Here is a 14,828-nt window from a genome sequence, read left to right as displayed (position 1 = left end):
CTTTGCACATGTTGGTCGGTAGTTCGGTTGGTAGGTCGGTCCGTCCGTCCGTCGGTAGACCAAAGCTTGTCCGAGTGATAACTCAACAATTTTTAGACGTATGGACATCAAACTTGACATGAAGGTTGGGCCTGACCAGTAGATGACCCCTATTGATTTTAGGGCTCATCAAGTCAAAGGTCAAGGTCACAGTGACCTTTAATGGTAAAATAATTTTAAAGCTTGTCCGAGTGATAACTCATCAATGCCTAGACCTATGGTCATCAAGCTTGATATGGAAGTTGGGCCTGACCAGTAGATGACCGCTATTGTTTTGGGGGATCATCAGGCCAAAGGTCAAGGTCACAGTGACCTTGAATGGTAAAAGGTTGTCCGAGTGATAACTCGACAATGCCTGCACCCATGGCCCTTATACCTGAGTTGGAGGTTGGGCCTGACCAGTAGATGACCCCTATTGTTTTGGGGATCATCGGGCCAAAGGTCAAGGTGACAGTGACCTTGAATGGTAAAAGGTTGTCCGAGTGATAGCTAGACAATGCCTGCACCCATGGCCCTCATACTTGACTTGGAGGTTGGGCCTGACCAGTAGATGACCCCTATTGTTTTTGGGGTTCATCGGGCCAAAGGTCACGGTCACAGTGACCTTAAATAGGTAAAAGGTTGTCCGTGTGATAACTCAACAATGCCTAGACCTATGGTCATCAAACTTGACTTGGAGGTTGGGCCTAACCAGTAGATGAGCCCTAATGTTTTTGGGGGTCATCGGGCCAAAGGTCAAGGTCACAGTGACCTTGAATGGTAAAAGGTTTTCCAAGTGATAACTGGACAATGCTTGCACCCATGGCCCTCAAACTTGACTTGGAGGTTGGGCCTGACCAGTAGATGACCCCTATTGTTTTTGGTGGTCATCTGGCCAAAGGTCAAGGTCACAGTGACCTTAAATAATAAAAGGTTGTGTGATAACTCAACAATGTCTGCACTCATGGCCCTCAAACTTGACTTGGAGGTTGGGCCTAACCAGTAGATGACCCCTAATGTTTTTGTGGGTCATCGGGCCAAAGGTCAAGGTCACAGTGACCTTGAATTGTAAAAGGTTATCCGAGTGATAACTGGACAATACCTGCACCCATGGCCCTTAATCTTGACTCGGAGGTTGGGCCTGACCAGTAGATGACCCTTATTGTTTTTTGGGGGTCATCGGGCCAAAGGTCAAGGTCACAGTGACCTTGAATGGTAAAAGGTTGTCTGTGTGATAACTCGACAATGCCTGCACCCATGGCCCTTAATCTTGACTCGGAGGTTGGGCCTGACCAGTAGATGACCCTTATTGTTTTTGGGGGGTCATTGGGCCAAAGGTCAAGGTCACAGTGACTTTGAATGATAAAAGGTTGTTTGAGTGATAACCCAAATATGCCTGCACCCATGGCCCTCAAACTTGACTTGGAGGTTGGGCCTGACCAGTAGATATTAGGGGTCAAATGTCAAGGTCACAGAGATCATGAAAGCAAACTCGATAATTCCTGGACCTATGGTCAACAAATTTGACTTGAAGGTTGGGCCTGACCAGTAGATGATCAAGGTCACAGTAACCTTTAACGCCAAAAAGTTAACAAATCTTCTCCCAGTGATAATTCAAGAATGCCTGAACCTTTGATCGTCAAACTTGACATGGAAGTTGGGCCTGACCAGGAGATAACCCGTATTGATTTTAGGAGTCATTGGGTCAAAGGTCCAGTTTACAGTTAGCTTAAATGCGAAAATGTTTCGAGTGATAACTCGACAATGCCTGCATCGATGGCTCTCATAAATGACTTTGAGTTGTGTCTGACCTGTAGATGACCCCTTATGATTTTAGGTGTCATTGGGTCAAAGGTCAAGGTCACAGTGACCTTAAACAATAAAAGCTTGTCTGTGTGATATCTTGTCAATGCCCGCACCCATGGCCCTCAAACTTGACATTTAGATTTTTGGTGACTAGCTGATGACTCCTATGGTTTTCGAGGTCATAGAGTCAAAGGTCATGGTCATAACACACTCTATCCTCACACTTTGAATGGTCATACTCTTAAAACTGTCTCAACGGCATCCAATGTCAGTGACAAATCAGCTGTCATTTCGGTCCATGCATATTTCATTTAATTGTCCATATAATCCTGACAACATGGTGCTCAGGGGGAGCATAATGATTGACATACATCTCTTGTTTCCTCTATTATGACATTTTTGAGCATTGTTTCAATTTCCTTTTCGACCTTTTTTTGGCAAATGAAAAGGAGTTCTTCTGCCCTTTTGTGCCACTGGGTGCACATCCTTGTTTATGTGAAGTGTCCTTGTTTATGTGAAGTTTCACGGTTTGCTGCTTTAATTTTCTTATACCTGCATATATTCCTGGGTATTTTCTTTCGATTGTTTCCTGTGAAATGTTGACATTTTGGATTATTTTTACAACACCTAAGTCTGAAGCCGTTTGAAATCCTAAAAGTGTCCCGTAATTACCTTTGACTAGGTAAAATTTGTGTACATTTTTCTGTCATTTCACAACAACCTTTCACCCCCTCCGTATGGTAATAAATTAGGTAAATATTTCGTTTTAAGTGTTGGTTTTTCAAGAAAGGCATATGTGTTTTCATTGATAATATTTACACTAGAACCCGTATCTATTGTTACTTTTACTGCTTTATTGTTTATTGAGTGTTTTCAGAGTCTTGTTGTTTTTGCTAACACTTTTAACACTGACTTGGTAGTTGTATTCATCTTCTGAATCAGACTGTAGCTTAACTTCCCTAATACCCCTCTGTCGGCAGCACCTACTAAAGTGATTAGCCTTTTTGCATAGATTGCAAGTTTTGCCCTTCGCTGGACAGGTCTGCTTGTGTGGGTATTCATAACCACATGCTCGGCAGGTATTTTCATTCAGTGGAGCGCGAACTTGTGGTCTCGCCGATAAGCCAGGGTTTCGCCAATAAGCCTCTCGGCATGCCGGAATTTGCATATTGCTGTCCACCGCGCTCTTGTTTATGCCCACGCCTGTTCACACTGCCACGTGGTCGTTGTGAAACCCTTTGCACAGTGTCCAAATTCTCCATAGGAGCAGCCTGTCAGTCTGATTGCTCCAGCATTCAAACCATTGTTAATATGTCGCATAATGCCTTTTCCGGCTGCAGGGCAAGACGTCTTAATTGGTTCGATCTGCAGTTCTGAATTACTTTTTGTAGAATTTCCTTGTCTTCGTTCGTGAACTCACAATTTTTGGCAAGTGTCTGGAGTTCAGTCACGAATTCATCTAATGATTGTGTGTCATGTTGCTTGCATGACCGAAAATTGTATATTTCCATTTGAACATTCTTTTTAGGGGCGAAATAGTCATTAAGCACTTTCCCCATTGCCTCGAAGGTCGCATCTGTATTCCTTTTTTCTACATCATAAAATGTTTTATGTCATACACTTTCTCACCAGCGTAATGAAGCAACTGCGCCTGTTTTTGGTCATCATCTGTTACCTTTAATCCTACAATTAAATTTTCTAACCGCCCTAGCCATTTCTCCCAACGCGGGCCAGCGTTTGATTTGTCAGTGTCCACATCAAAGGATGGAAAATTTGGAAGATTATTCATTTCATGTTCACTGTTGAACGTCTTTATACATTAGTTAAACAAAATGATCATTAATCCAAATATTACACTATTAATTCACAGTATCCTCATCGCCAGATGATATGTTCAGGGATTAGATATTCTTAGAAACAACAGATGACTGTTCTCTAGCTTTATTCATGATCGTATATCTTCAGGAAGTCCCGGTATCATATTACATGCACATACATATAGAGTGGCTACTGAGAACACAACAGCCTCTTTTTCCGCCCTTCTGCCCAGCACACTCTTGTCTTGACCATAACTTTATTGGATTGAAATAAATCTTGGTGTATAGATAGATGGCAATGAGAGAAAGTGCAGTGCACAAGAACATTGACCATTTTTAGATCACCTGAGCATAAAGTGCTCAAGGTGAGCTTTTGTGATCAATCTATGTCCGGCGTCTGTCGTCCAGCGTCAACAATTGGTTATAATCATCTTCTTCTCCTTAACCACTTGGACAATTTTGATGAAACTTCATAGGAATGATCCTTGGTTGGTGCTTTTTCAAAATTGTCCAAAGAAATTAATTCCATGCAGAACTCTGGTTGCTATGGCAACCTAAAGGAAAATGTCAACAATTGGTTATAATCATCTTCTTCTCCTAAACCGCTTGAACAATTTTGATGAAACTTCAAAGGAATGATCCTTGGTTGGTGCTTTTTCAAAATTGTTGAAAGAAATTAATTCCATGCAGAACTCTGGTTGCCATGGCAACCTAAAGGAAAATGTCAACAATTGGTTATAATCATATTCTTCTCCTAAACCGCGTGGACAATTTTGATGAAACTTCATAGGAATGATCCTTGGTTGGTGCTTTTTCAAAGTTGTTCAAAGAAATTAATTCCATGCAGAACTCTGGCAAAACATTTTTGGCAAATACAATGAAGCCTAGTGCTTAAATATTTGGTGTGTAACATTGTCGATTGGTTATCTACCATGTTTATTCAAATTATGCCCCTGGAGAAAAATTGGCCTCAGACCGTGGGCTACAAGTTCATTATAAATACACTTTGTTAAAATCTGATAGTTATGTAAAGTTTTTTCTTGAAGCAAGGGCAGCAAGTCTTGCTATTAGGTCTCCCTTTTTGTTGGAGATTCCACTACTTTCTATTTTTAGTAACAAGGGAATGTATTTTAAATTTTATTAAGTCTTCAACATAGTCACTTCTGAAGTAATTATGTCTCCCCCTCTCTGGGGGAGACATATTGTTTTTGCCCTGTCCGGTAGTCCGTCAGTCCGTCCGTACGTCACACTTCGTTTCCGATCGATAACTGGAAAACCACATGACCTAGGATCACCAAACTTGGTAGGGAGGTTGGTCGTGAGGTGTAGAGGATCCCTATTGTTTTTGGGGTCACTAGGTCAAAGGTCAAGGTCGCGGCGACCCCCAATATAAAAAACATTTCTGCTCAAAATCTTGAGAACGGTTTGACCTAGGTTCACCAAACTTGGTAGGGAGGTTGGTCATGAGGTGTAGAAGATCCCTATTGTTTTTGGGGTCACTAGGTCAAAGGTCAAGGTCGCGGTGACCCCCAATGTAAAAAACATTTCCGCTCAATATCTTGAGAATGGTTTGACCTAGGTTCACCAAACTTGGTAGGGAGGTTGATCATGAGGTTTAGAAAACTCCTATATTTTGGGGGGTCACAAGGTCAAAGGTCAACGTCGCTGTGACCTCTAATGTAAAAAAATATTTCCGTGCAATATCAGAAGAATGCTTTGATCTAGGTTCACCAAACTTTGAAGTGAGGTTGGTCATGATGTCTAGATGATCCCAATTGTTTTGGGGGTAACAAGGTCAATAGTCAAGGTCGTGGTGACCTTCCATGTAAAAATCATTTGCGTGTAATATCTTTATGTCTCCCCCATTCATGGGGAGACATATTGTTTTTGCCCTGTCCGTCAGTCAGTCCATCAGTCTGTCAGTCAGTCAGTCAGTACGTCACACTTCGTTTCCGCCCAATAACTATAGAACTCTTAGACCCAGGAACTTCATACTTGGTATGCTAGTTGGTCATGACTAGTAGATGACCCCTATTGAATTTGGGGTCACTAGGTCAAAGATCAGGGTCAACGTGACCTTGAGGTGAAGAAACGGTTTCCACTCAATAACTAAAGATCCTTTGGGTCCAGGAACTTCATACTTGGTATGCTAGTTGTTCATGACTATTAGATGACTCCTATTGATTTTGAGATCAAAAGGTCAAAGGTCAAGGTTACCTTCAGGTAAAAAATGATATGTTGTCAGTGACCTTAAGCTTAAAAATGGTTTCTGCTCAATAACTAAAGAAAGCTTGTACCCAGGAACTTCATAGTTGTTCATGACTAGTAGATGACTCCTATTGATTTTGAGATCAGTAGGTCAATGGTCAAGGTCACCGTGACCTTGAGGTGAAGAAACTGTTTCCGCTCAATAACTAGAGAACGCTTGCAACCAGGAATTTCATACTTGGTATGCTAGTTGGTCATGACTAGAAGATGACCCATATTGATTTTGAGATCACTAGGTCAAAGGTCAAGGTTGCCATGACCTTGAAGTGAAGAAAAAGTTTCCGCTCAATGACTAAAGATCCTTTGGTTTCAGGAACTTCATACTTGGTAAGCTAGTTGTTCATGACTAGAAGATGACCCCTATTGATTTTCAGATCAAAAGGTCAAAGGTCAAGGTTACCTTCAGGTAAAAAATGATACGTTGGCGGTGACCTTAAGCTTAAAAATGGTTTCTGCTCAATAACTTAAGAACGCTTGTACCCAGGAACTTCATTCTTGGTACGCTAGTCGGTCATGACTAGTAGATGACCCCTATTGATTTTGAGATCAGTAGGTCAAAGGTCAAGGTTGCCATGACCTTGAGTTGAAGAAATGGTTACCGCTCAGTAACTAAAGAACACTTGCACCCAAGAACTTAATACTTGGTATGCAAGTTGGTTATGTAGATGATCCCTATTGATGTTGTGATCAGTAGGTAAAAGGTCATGGTCACGATGACTGTGAGCTGAAAAATGGTTTCCGATCAATAATTGAATAACGCTTGTGCCCAGGAACTTCATACAATGCAAACTTCGTTTACATTTTCCATGATTAATCAACAACACTTTCTTCTCTTCACTATTTAATATAATCGAATAAACCAAACTTCACTGTTGGTTTGTCTCCAGTCCAAAGTTACAAATTTCATGTCCATCATTTATTTTTTCTCAGCTACGACCACACAATAGGGGAGACAAGCGCTTTTTCAAAAAAGCAATCTCTAGTTATTGTTCTTTTTTTAGGTTCATAGATTCAAATAATTATTATACACTTTATTTTTTAGAAGAAAATTCATTTTTACTTATTATTTTAATAATCAGACTTTTCCATTGAACTTCATGTAGATTATTAACCAGGTTTTCACATAGTGAAACCTGGTTATTAGAATGACGAACATCGTTTGGCGGGCGGGCGGCCGGGTGGCGTCAAACTCACCTATGAAACTGAATAACTTTAGTAAGGGTTGACATATCTTGACCAAACTTGGTCTCTAGAGTTTATGGAGACCTTTCATGGAATTGTGTTTGGGGTCCCTAGAGTCAAGGTCAAGGTCACTGTTACTAAAAATAGAAAAACGGTTGAAACTGAATAACTTTAGTTAGGGATGACATATCATGACCAAATCTAATTTATAGGAAGAGTTTATGGATTCCTTTCATGGGATTGCGTTTGGGGTCCGTAGGGTCAAGGTCAAGGTCACTGTTACTAAAAATAGAAAAACGGTTGAAACTGAATAACTTTAGTAAGGGTTGACATATCTTGACCAAACTTGGTCTATAGGAAGAGTTTATGGATATCTTTCATGGGATTGCGTTTGGGTTCTCTAGGGTCAAGGTCAAGGTCACTGTTACTAACAATAGAAAATCAGTTGAGACTGAATATTTTTAGTTAGGGATAACATATCTTGACCAAACTTGATCTATAGAAAGAGTTTATGGGTACCTTTCATGGGCTTGCGTTTGGGGTCTGTAGGGTCAAGGTCAAGGTCACTGTTACTAAAAATAGAAAAACAGTTGAAACTGAATAACTTTAGTTAGGGTTGTCATATCTTGACTAACCTTGGGCTATAGGAAGAGTTTATAGATACTTTTTATGGGATTGCGTTTGGGGTCCCTAGGGTTCAGGTCAAGGTCAATGTCACTTAAAATAGAAAAATGGTTGAAATTGAATAACTTTAGTTACGGTTGACATATCTTGACTAAACTTGGTCTATAGGTAGAGTTTATGGATACCTTTCATGGGATTGCATTTGGGGTCCCTACGGTCAAGGTCACTGTTTCTAAAAATAGAAAAATGGTTGAAACTGAATATCTTTAGTTTGGGTTGACATATCTTGACCAAACTTGGTCTATAGGAAGAGTTTATGGATACTTTCACGGGATTGCACTTGGGATCCCTAGGGTCAAGGTCAAGGTCACTGTTACTAAAAATAGAAAAATAGTTGAAACTGAATAACTTAAGTCAGGGTCCACATATCTTGACCAAACCAGGTATAAAGGAAGTGTTTATGGATACCTTTCATGGTATTGTGTTTGGGGTCCCTAGATTCAAGGTCAAGGTCACTGTTACTAAAATGGTTGAAAATGAATAACTTAAGTTAGGGTTGACATATCCTGACCCAACTTGGTATAAAGGAAAAGTTTATGGATACCTTTCAATGAATTGCATTTGGGGTCCCTAGGGTCAAGGTCACTGTTGCTAAAAATAGAAAAACAGACACAGGCTGAAGTTCTCCGTCAATCATTAAAACCCCGGTTTTGTCGCATTGCGGCGTTTCTTGTTGTTCATGCAGATGCTATAATCTTAACTTCTGTGTTGATAGTGTTATTCACTTATTACTTATATAAGAAAAATATTATTATTAACATTAGAAGGAATGTGCTGTTGTCCTAGACGGGTCAAGGTGATAATATTAGTTGATGGTTTTGAATGTGATCTGATATTTGATTTTTAGAGCTTAAGGCAGTTTATTGATGGGTTGTGCACTGTTTGTTATTTGTGTATCTATACTAAAAGTTCTTTCAGTGTGCAAGCAATTTAACATAGTTTTGTCAGTGTGCAGGCAATTGAACAAAGTTCTGTCAGTGTGCAGGCAACTGAAAAAAGTCCTGTGAGTGTGCAGGCATCTGTATCAAGTGCTGTCAGTGTGCAGTCAATTATCAAGTTCTGTCAGTGTGGTGCACAGGGAACTGAACAAAGTCCTGTCAGGTTGCAGGTGAGAATCAAATTCTGTCAGTGTGCAGTCAATCATCAAGTCCTGTCAGTGTGTAGGCAACTGAACAAAATCCTGTCAGTGTGCAGTCAATCGACAAGTCCTGTCAGTGTGCAGGCAACTGTTACAAGTCCTGTCAGTGATTATCCAGGCAACATGTTTGGGCAGTATGTTTTTATGACCCCGAAGGTGGGCATATTAAAATGGCACCTTCCGTCTGTCCATCTGTCTTTCCATCCGTCCGTCCATCTGTCCTGTGTCTGGCTCAATAACTCGTGTCTGTGCTGTAACTTTCTCTTGTATGGACAGATTTTTAAATAACTTGCCACATGTGTTCGACATACCAAGATGTTGTGTGCAAGACACGTGTCCTTACCTCTAAGGTCAAGGTCACAGTTAGTGTTTATTTACAATGGAATGCTGCATATAAGTACATAGAGTATAGGCTGTCATGTCCGGGCTGTGACTTTCTCTTGTATGGACAAATTTTAAAATAAAATGACTTGCCATATTTTTTTGAAACTTCATAGGAATGATCCTTGGTTGGTGCTTTTTCAAAATTGTTCAAAGAAATGAATTCCATGCAGAACTCTGGTTGCCGGAAAATATAGGCTGTCGTGTCCGCGCTGTGACTTTCTCTTATATGGACAGATTTTAAAATGACTTGCCATATGTTTTCGACATACCAAGACGATGTGTCATGTGCAAGACCCTTGTCCCTACCTCTAAGGTGAAAGATACACTAAGTGTTTATTCACAATGGAATGCTGAATATGAGGACATAAGAGTGTTGGCTGTCAAGTATGGTTGTTTTTTTTTTATGCTCAGAGGCAATTTAAAATAACTTGCCTTATGTATTTGACACATAAAGGCAAGATCAACTTTTTATGTACTTGTTCATAGGTCAATGTCACATTCGGGGGCATTTGTCACATACTGTGACAGCTCTTGTTCAATATTCTTTGAGAAACAAGCTATATTGATAACAAAGGTTAAACTATTTTACTCAGGTGAGTGATTTAGGGCCATCATGGCCCTCTTGTTTCTGATTGATGCTTGTAAAGGTCATATCTCAGAAAGTACTAAAGGGATCTAAATGAAATTTGAGATGTAGATAGATGACAGAAAGTTCAGTGCACACAAGATACAAGATACCACATACAAGAATCTTTATTTAATGCCGGGTATATGATAACAAGAATCAATAGCTCAATGAGCTATTTTCCAACGTAAATAACAAACAGTGGGTAGTGGGGAGTCTGCTTTGATGGACTTGACCAACCAACATTACATTTTACTGTAATACACATTAATAAACCTTTCAGTTGCTTTTTAGTAAAAACCATTATTTTCATTGTTGATATATACTATGGCTTTTATGGTTTATAATCCCCCGCCCAATCAAAGATTTCGTCCGTCTGTCACCATATCTTGGTAGGCATTGATCAGAAAATGTTCAAACTTTGTCAGAATGTTCCCCTGGATCAAATCACGACCACTTGTAAAAGTGGGTCACATGGGGTCAAAAACTAGGTCGATAGGTCAAATCTTAGAACAATCTTTGGAACATAATAAAGGCATTATACATGGTCAAATATTCATAAAACTAAATCAAAATGTTTTCCTTGATAAACTCTTAGTTATAAATAAAACTGGGTCACATATGATCGAAAATTAGGCCACTAGGTCAAATCTTAGTAAAATCTTGTCTGGAACCATATCATGGTAATGATTGGTCAAGTTCTGTTCAAAGTTGTTCATGATGTACATAAAAATCTTTGGAACATACTAGAAGCATTATACATGGTCAAATATTCATGAAACTTTAACAGAATGATTTACTTGATGAACTCTGGTCATAGATAAAACTGGGTCACATATGATCAAAAATTAGGTCACTAGGTCAAATCTTAGTAAAATCTTGTCTGGAACCATATCATGGTAATGATTGTTCAAGTTATGTTCAAAATTGGTCATGATGTACCCCTTGATGAAATATGGACCACGTAAAAAAGAGGGTCAAATTGGGGTCAAAAACTAGGTCAGTAGGTCAAATCTTTGGAACATACTAGAGGCGTTACACATGGTCAAATATTCATGAAACTTGATCAAAATGTTTTCCTTGATGAACTCTTGGTCGTAAATAAAAGTGGGTCACATATGATTAAAAATTAGGTCACTAGGTCAAATCTTAGTAAAATCTTGTCTGGAGCCATATCATGGTAATGATTGGTCAAGTTATGTTCAAAATTGGTCATGATGTACCCATGGATGAAATATGGACCACATAAAAAACTGGGTCACATGTGATAAAAAAAATAGGTCACTTGGTCAAATCTTTCAAAAATCTTGTTCAAAACTATTTTATGGTGGTGATTGATCAGATGATGTTCAAACATGGTCAGAATGTTCTCTTTGGTTAAAGTTTGACTGTGTTTTAAAAGTGGGTCATATGGATCTAAAACAAGGTCAATAGGTCAAATCTAAAAAAAAGATTGGGAACACACTAGAGGCAATCTAATATTCATTAAACTTAATAAAACTGTTTTCCTTGATTGTTGTTGAATAGTTCGAAACTGGGTCACATGGGGTCAGAAACCAGGTCATCAGGTGAAATCTTTGAAAAATTGTGTCCCAAACCAAACATTGGTATTGAATAGTCAGTTATGTTCAAATTTGGTCAGAATGTTTGCCTTAATGAAATCTTACAATAATTTTAAAATTGGTCATATGGGGTCAAACACTAGGTCACTAGGTCATATCTTACAGAAATCTTGGGAACACTCTAGAGGCAATACATCTGCTTTAATTTCCATGAAACTTAATCAGAATGTTTGCCTCAATGAAATCTTGGAATAGGATGATAGTAGGTCATGTGGGGTCAAAAATAAGGTCACTAGGTCAAATCTTAAAAAAACTTTTGGACACTCTAGAGGCTATATTTTTTGCAATTTATCTGGACCAATCTTCATGAAACTTGATCAGAATGTTCGCCTTGATAAATCTAAGTTTAGAAATGGATAACATGGAGTCATAAACTAGGTTTCTTGGTCAATTCTAAATGCTACATTATATACAATATTTTTCAAACTCAAACTCATATATAATTATTGCACCAACAATTGATTTCCATTTCTTGACTTAGCCCAATCAGGCAGGGGATATCAATTCAACAAATTTGCTTATTTGCCAACCGGTTTTGCTTCATTCTCATCAGGGCAAATCACAATGATATATATATTCATTTTTCTTGTTAATGGGTAACCTTTTTTTTAGTTTATTCCATTTTAACATACCCCAAACATTAATCTACGACATACATGTATAACCTTTCTAAAGATAATTCTTGTTTCAGGTTGGCCAGACATTGCGGCGCCTGATAGCTGGAAGTGGTAAGAAGCTGTCCCTGGAGCTTGGAGGGAAGTCTGCGGTGATCGTGTTTGAGTCTGCAGACCTGGACAGTACAGTGGAGGGCCTGGTGGATGCCATCTGGTTCAACCAGGGACAGGTTAGCAGGCAGTCATATAAGTATCTATCATGTGTTTGTGATCTTAATTGAAATCTCAGACCCTAGTCCACATGTGAAAGTCAGTAACAAGGCTTTATGAAGCCTTCAGAAGGATTTGATTTTTTTTTATCAACACCACAAACATTTGATTAATAATCTTCCTTGCATACTTTAAATGTTTCATTCATATTAAGTTTAAATCACAGACACATTCTTGGAGTTATGAAGCTCACTTTTGCATGCAAACACACCTGTATACAAATGTTGACTGATAAATGAGTGTCTATTTGCTCCTACACACAGGATCCAATTTAAAGGTGTTTTGTTCACCAGGTGTGCAGTGCTGGATCTCGTCTGCTTGTGCAGGAGTCGATCTACGGCCATCTGGTTGGGAAGCTGAAGACTCGGCTAACTCATTTTCGTCTAGGTGACAGTCTGGACAAGACAATAGATATGGGAGCGATTGTTGATGAGAGTCAACGCAAGTCAATTGAGGAGTTTGTGGAGGATGCCCGCAAGGAGGGGGCGGAGGTAGGTGGGACAGGTGTATTTTGTGGGCAGGAATCAATTCGCTCATTGTGAGGGGGCGGAGATAGGTGGGACAGGTGTATTTTGTGTGCAGGAATCAATTTGCTCTTTGTGAAGGGGCAGAGGTAGATAGGACAGGTGTATTTTGTGGGTAGGAATCGATTTGCCCTTTGTGAGGGGGCGGAGGTAGGTGGGACAGGTGTATTTTGTGGGTAGGAATCGATTTGCTCTTTGTGAGGGGGGCGGAGGTAGGTGGGACAGGTGTATTTTGTGTGCAGGAATCGATTTGCTCTTTGTGAGGGGGGGCGGAGGTAGATAGGACAGGTGTATTTTGTGTGCAGGAATCGATTCGCTCTTTGTGAGGGGGCGGAGGTAGATAGGACAGGTGTATTTTGTGTGCAGGAATCGATTCGCTCTTTGTGAGGGGGCGGAGGTAGGTGGGACAGGTGTATTTTGTGTGCAGGAATCGATTCGCTCATTGTGAGGGGGCGGAGGTAGGTGGGACAGGTGTATTTTGTGTGCAGAAATGGATTCGCTCATTGTGAGGGGGCGGAGGTAGGTGGGACAGGTGTATTTTGTGTGCAGGAATCAATTCGCTCATTGTGAGGGGGCGGAGGTAGGTGGGACAGGTGTATTTTGTGTGCAGGAATCGATTTGCTCTTTGTGAGGGGGCGGAGGTAGGTGGGACAGGTGTATTTTGTGTGCAGGAATCAAATCGCTCATTGTGAGGGGGCGGAGGTAGGTGGGACAGGTGTATTTTGAGTGCAGGAATCGATTTGCTCTTTGTGAGGGGGGCGGAGGTAGGTGGGACAGGTGTATTTTGTGTGCAGGAATCAATTCGCTCATTGTGAGGGGGCGGATGTAGGTGGGACAGGTGTATTTTGTGTGCAGGAATCGATTTGCTCTTTGTGAGGGGGGCGGAGGTAGGTTGGGCAGGTGTATTTTGTGTGCAGGAATCAAGATTGCTCATCATGAAGGGGCGGATGTAGGTGGGACAGGTGTATTTTGTGTGCAGGATCAAGATTGTTCAGGAATCAAGATCGCACAATATGAGGGGGCAGTGGTAGGTGGGGCAGGTGTATTTTGTGTCTATGGATAAAATTAAGACTGATATATGAAACTGAAAGAAACTGCACTGAACTGAAAGAAATTAGTATAAACTAAGGGTCAATGCATGCAGGAAAATGCAGTGACAGTCTTTTCTGTTGTGGCATCATACATGGGTCTTTGTTTATCATATTCATTTTTTAAGCAGAAACACACAGTTATAAGTATTATTTGTGTATATTTTAGTGTATGTACAGTATTTTGCCCATCCAGGTGTACCAGGCTACTGCGTGTTTCCCGGCTCGAGGCTGCTACTACCCCCCCACCCTTATCACCAATGTACAGACTGTCTCTAGGGTGGTCGCTGAGGAGGTGCGTAATTGTGCAATATACTAAAAGTATCTTCCATGGCCGAGAGTGTTAGATAGGTTCATTCCGACCCGAGCCTATGGTATTTTGCGGAAACGAGGTTTACCGAGTTTCTGCAAAACATCCTGCGCATGAGTTGGAATGAACCTATCTTACATGAGCGGCTATGGTAGATGCTTTTTCTACCACCTCAGTTAAACAATATTAAGTAAAAATGTATTATTTGCTGGAACTCTTTTGTGCATAGTGAAAATAAATGCTTATGGATATGCGATAATTCATGGTTGTCATGGATTTGTGTGCAGTGATTCAGATTATTATAATAGTCAAATCAGTCTTTAAATAGTTCTAAGGAGAGTGGAGCATTATTTTTTGTAAGGTGCTTGAAAACTGTTTTATGGTGACATTTGAAGCGAGAAATAATTAATTAGCATTCTAAATATTGCCACAAGACAATGATGCTACAGACGACAGTCTTCAACAAGGGAGATAATTA

General features: G+C 40.1%; 1 protein-coding gene across 1 annotated transcript in view; it reads left to right on the top strand.

Moving 5' to 3' along the window:
• The window catches only part of LOC128238844 (aldehyde dehydrogenase family 16 member A1-like), a 114,764-nt gene that overhangs the window by 65,077 nt on the left and 34,859 nt on the right, over nt 1–14,828 (top strand). The window contains exons 6-8 of the mRNA XM_052955128.1: nt 12,236–12,388; nt 12,722–12,919; nt 14,237–14,335. Coding sequence (XP_052811088.1) covers nt 12,236–12,388; nt 12,722–12,919; nt 14,237–14,335 — 450 coding nt within the window. The remainder of the gene's footprint in view (nt 1–12,235; nt 12,389–12,721; nt 12,920–14,236; nt 14,336–14,828) is intronic.

The sequence above is a fragment of the Mya arenaria genome, chromosome 6, assembly GCF_026914265.1.
Source record: "Mya arenaria isolate MELC-2E11 chromosome 6, ASM2691426v1".
NCBI lineage: Eukaryota > Metazoa > Mollusca > Bivalvia > Myida > Myidae > Mya > Mya arenaria.
Note: the sequence above shows the minus strand (reverse complement) of the source record. Positions and strands in the feature narration are given on the sequence as shown.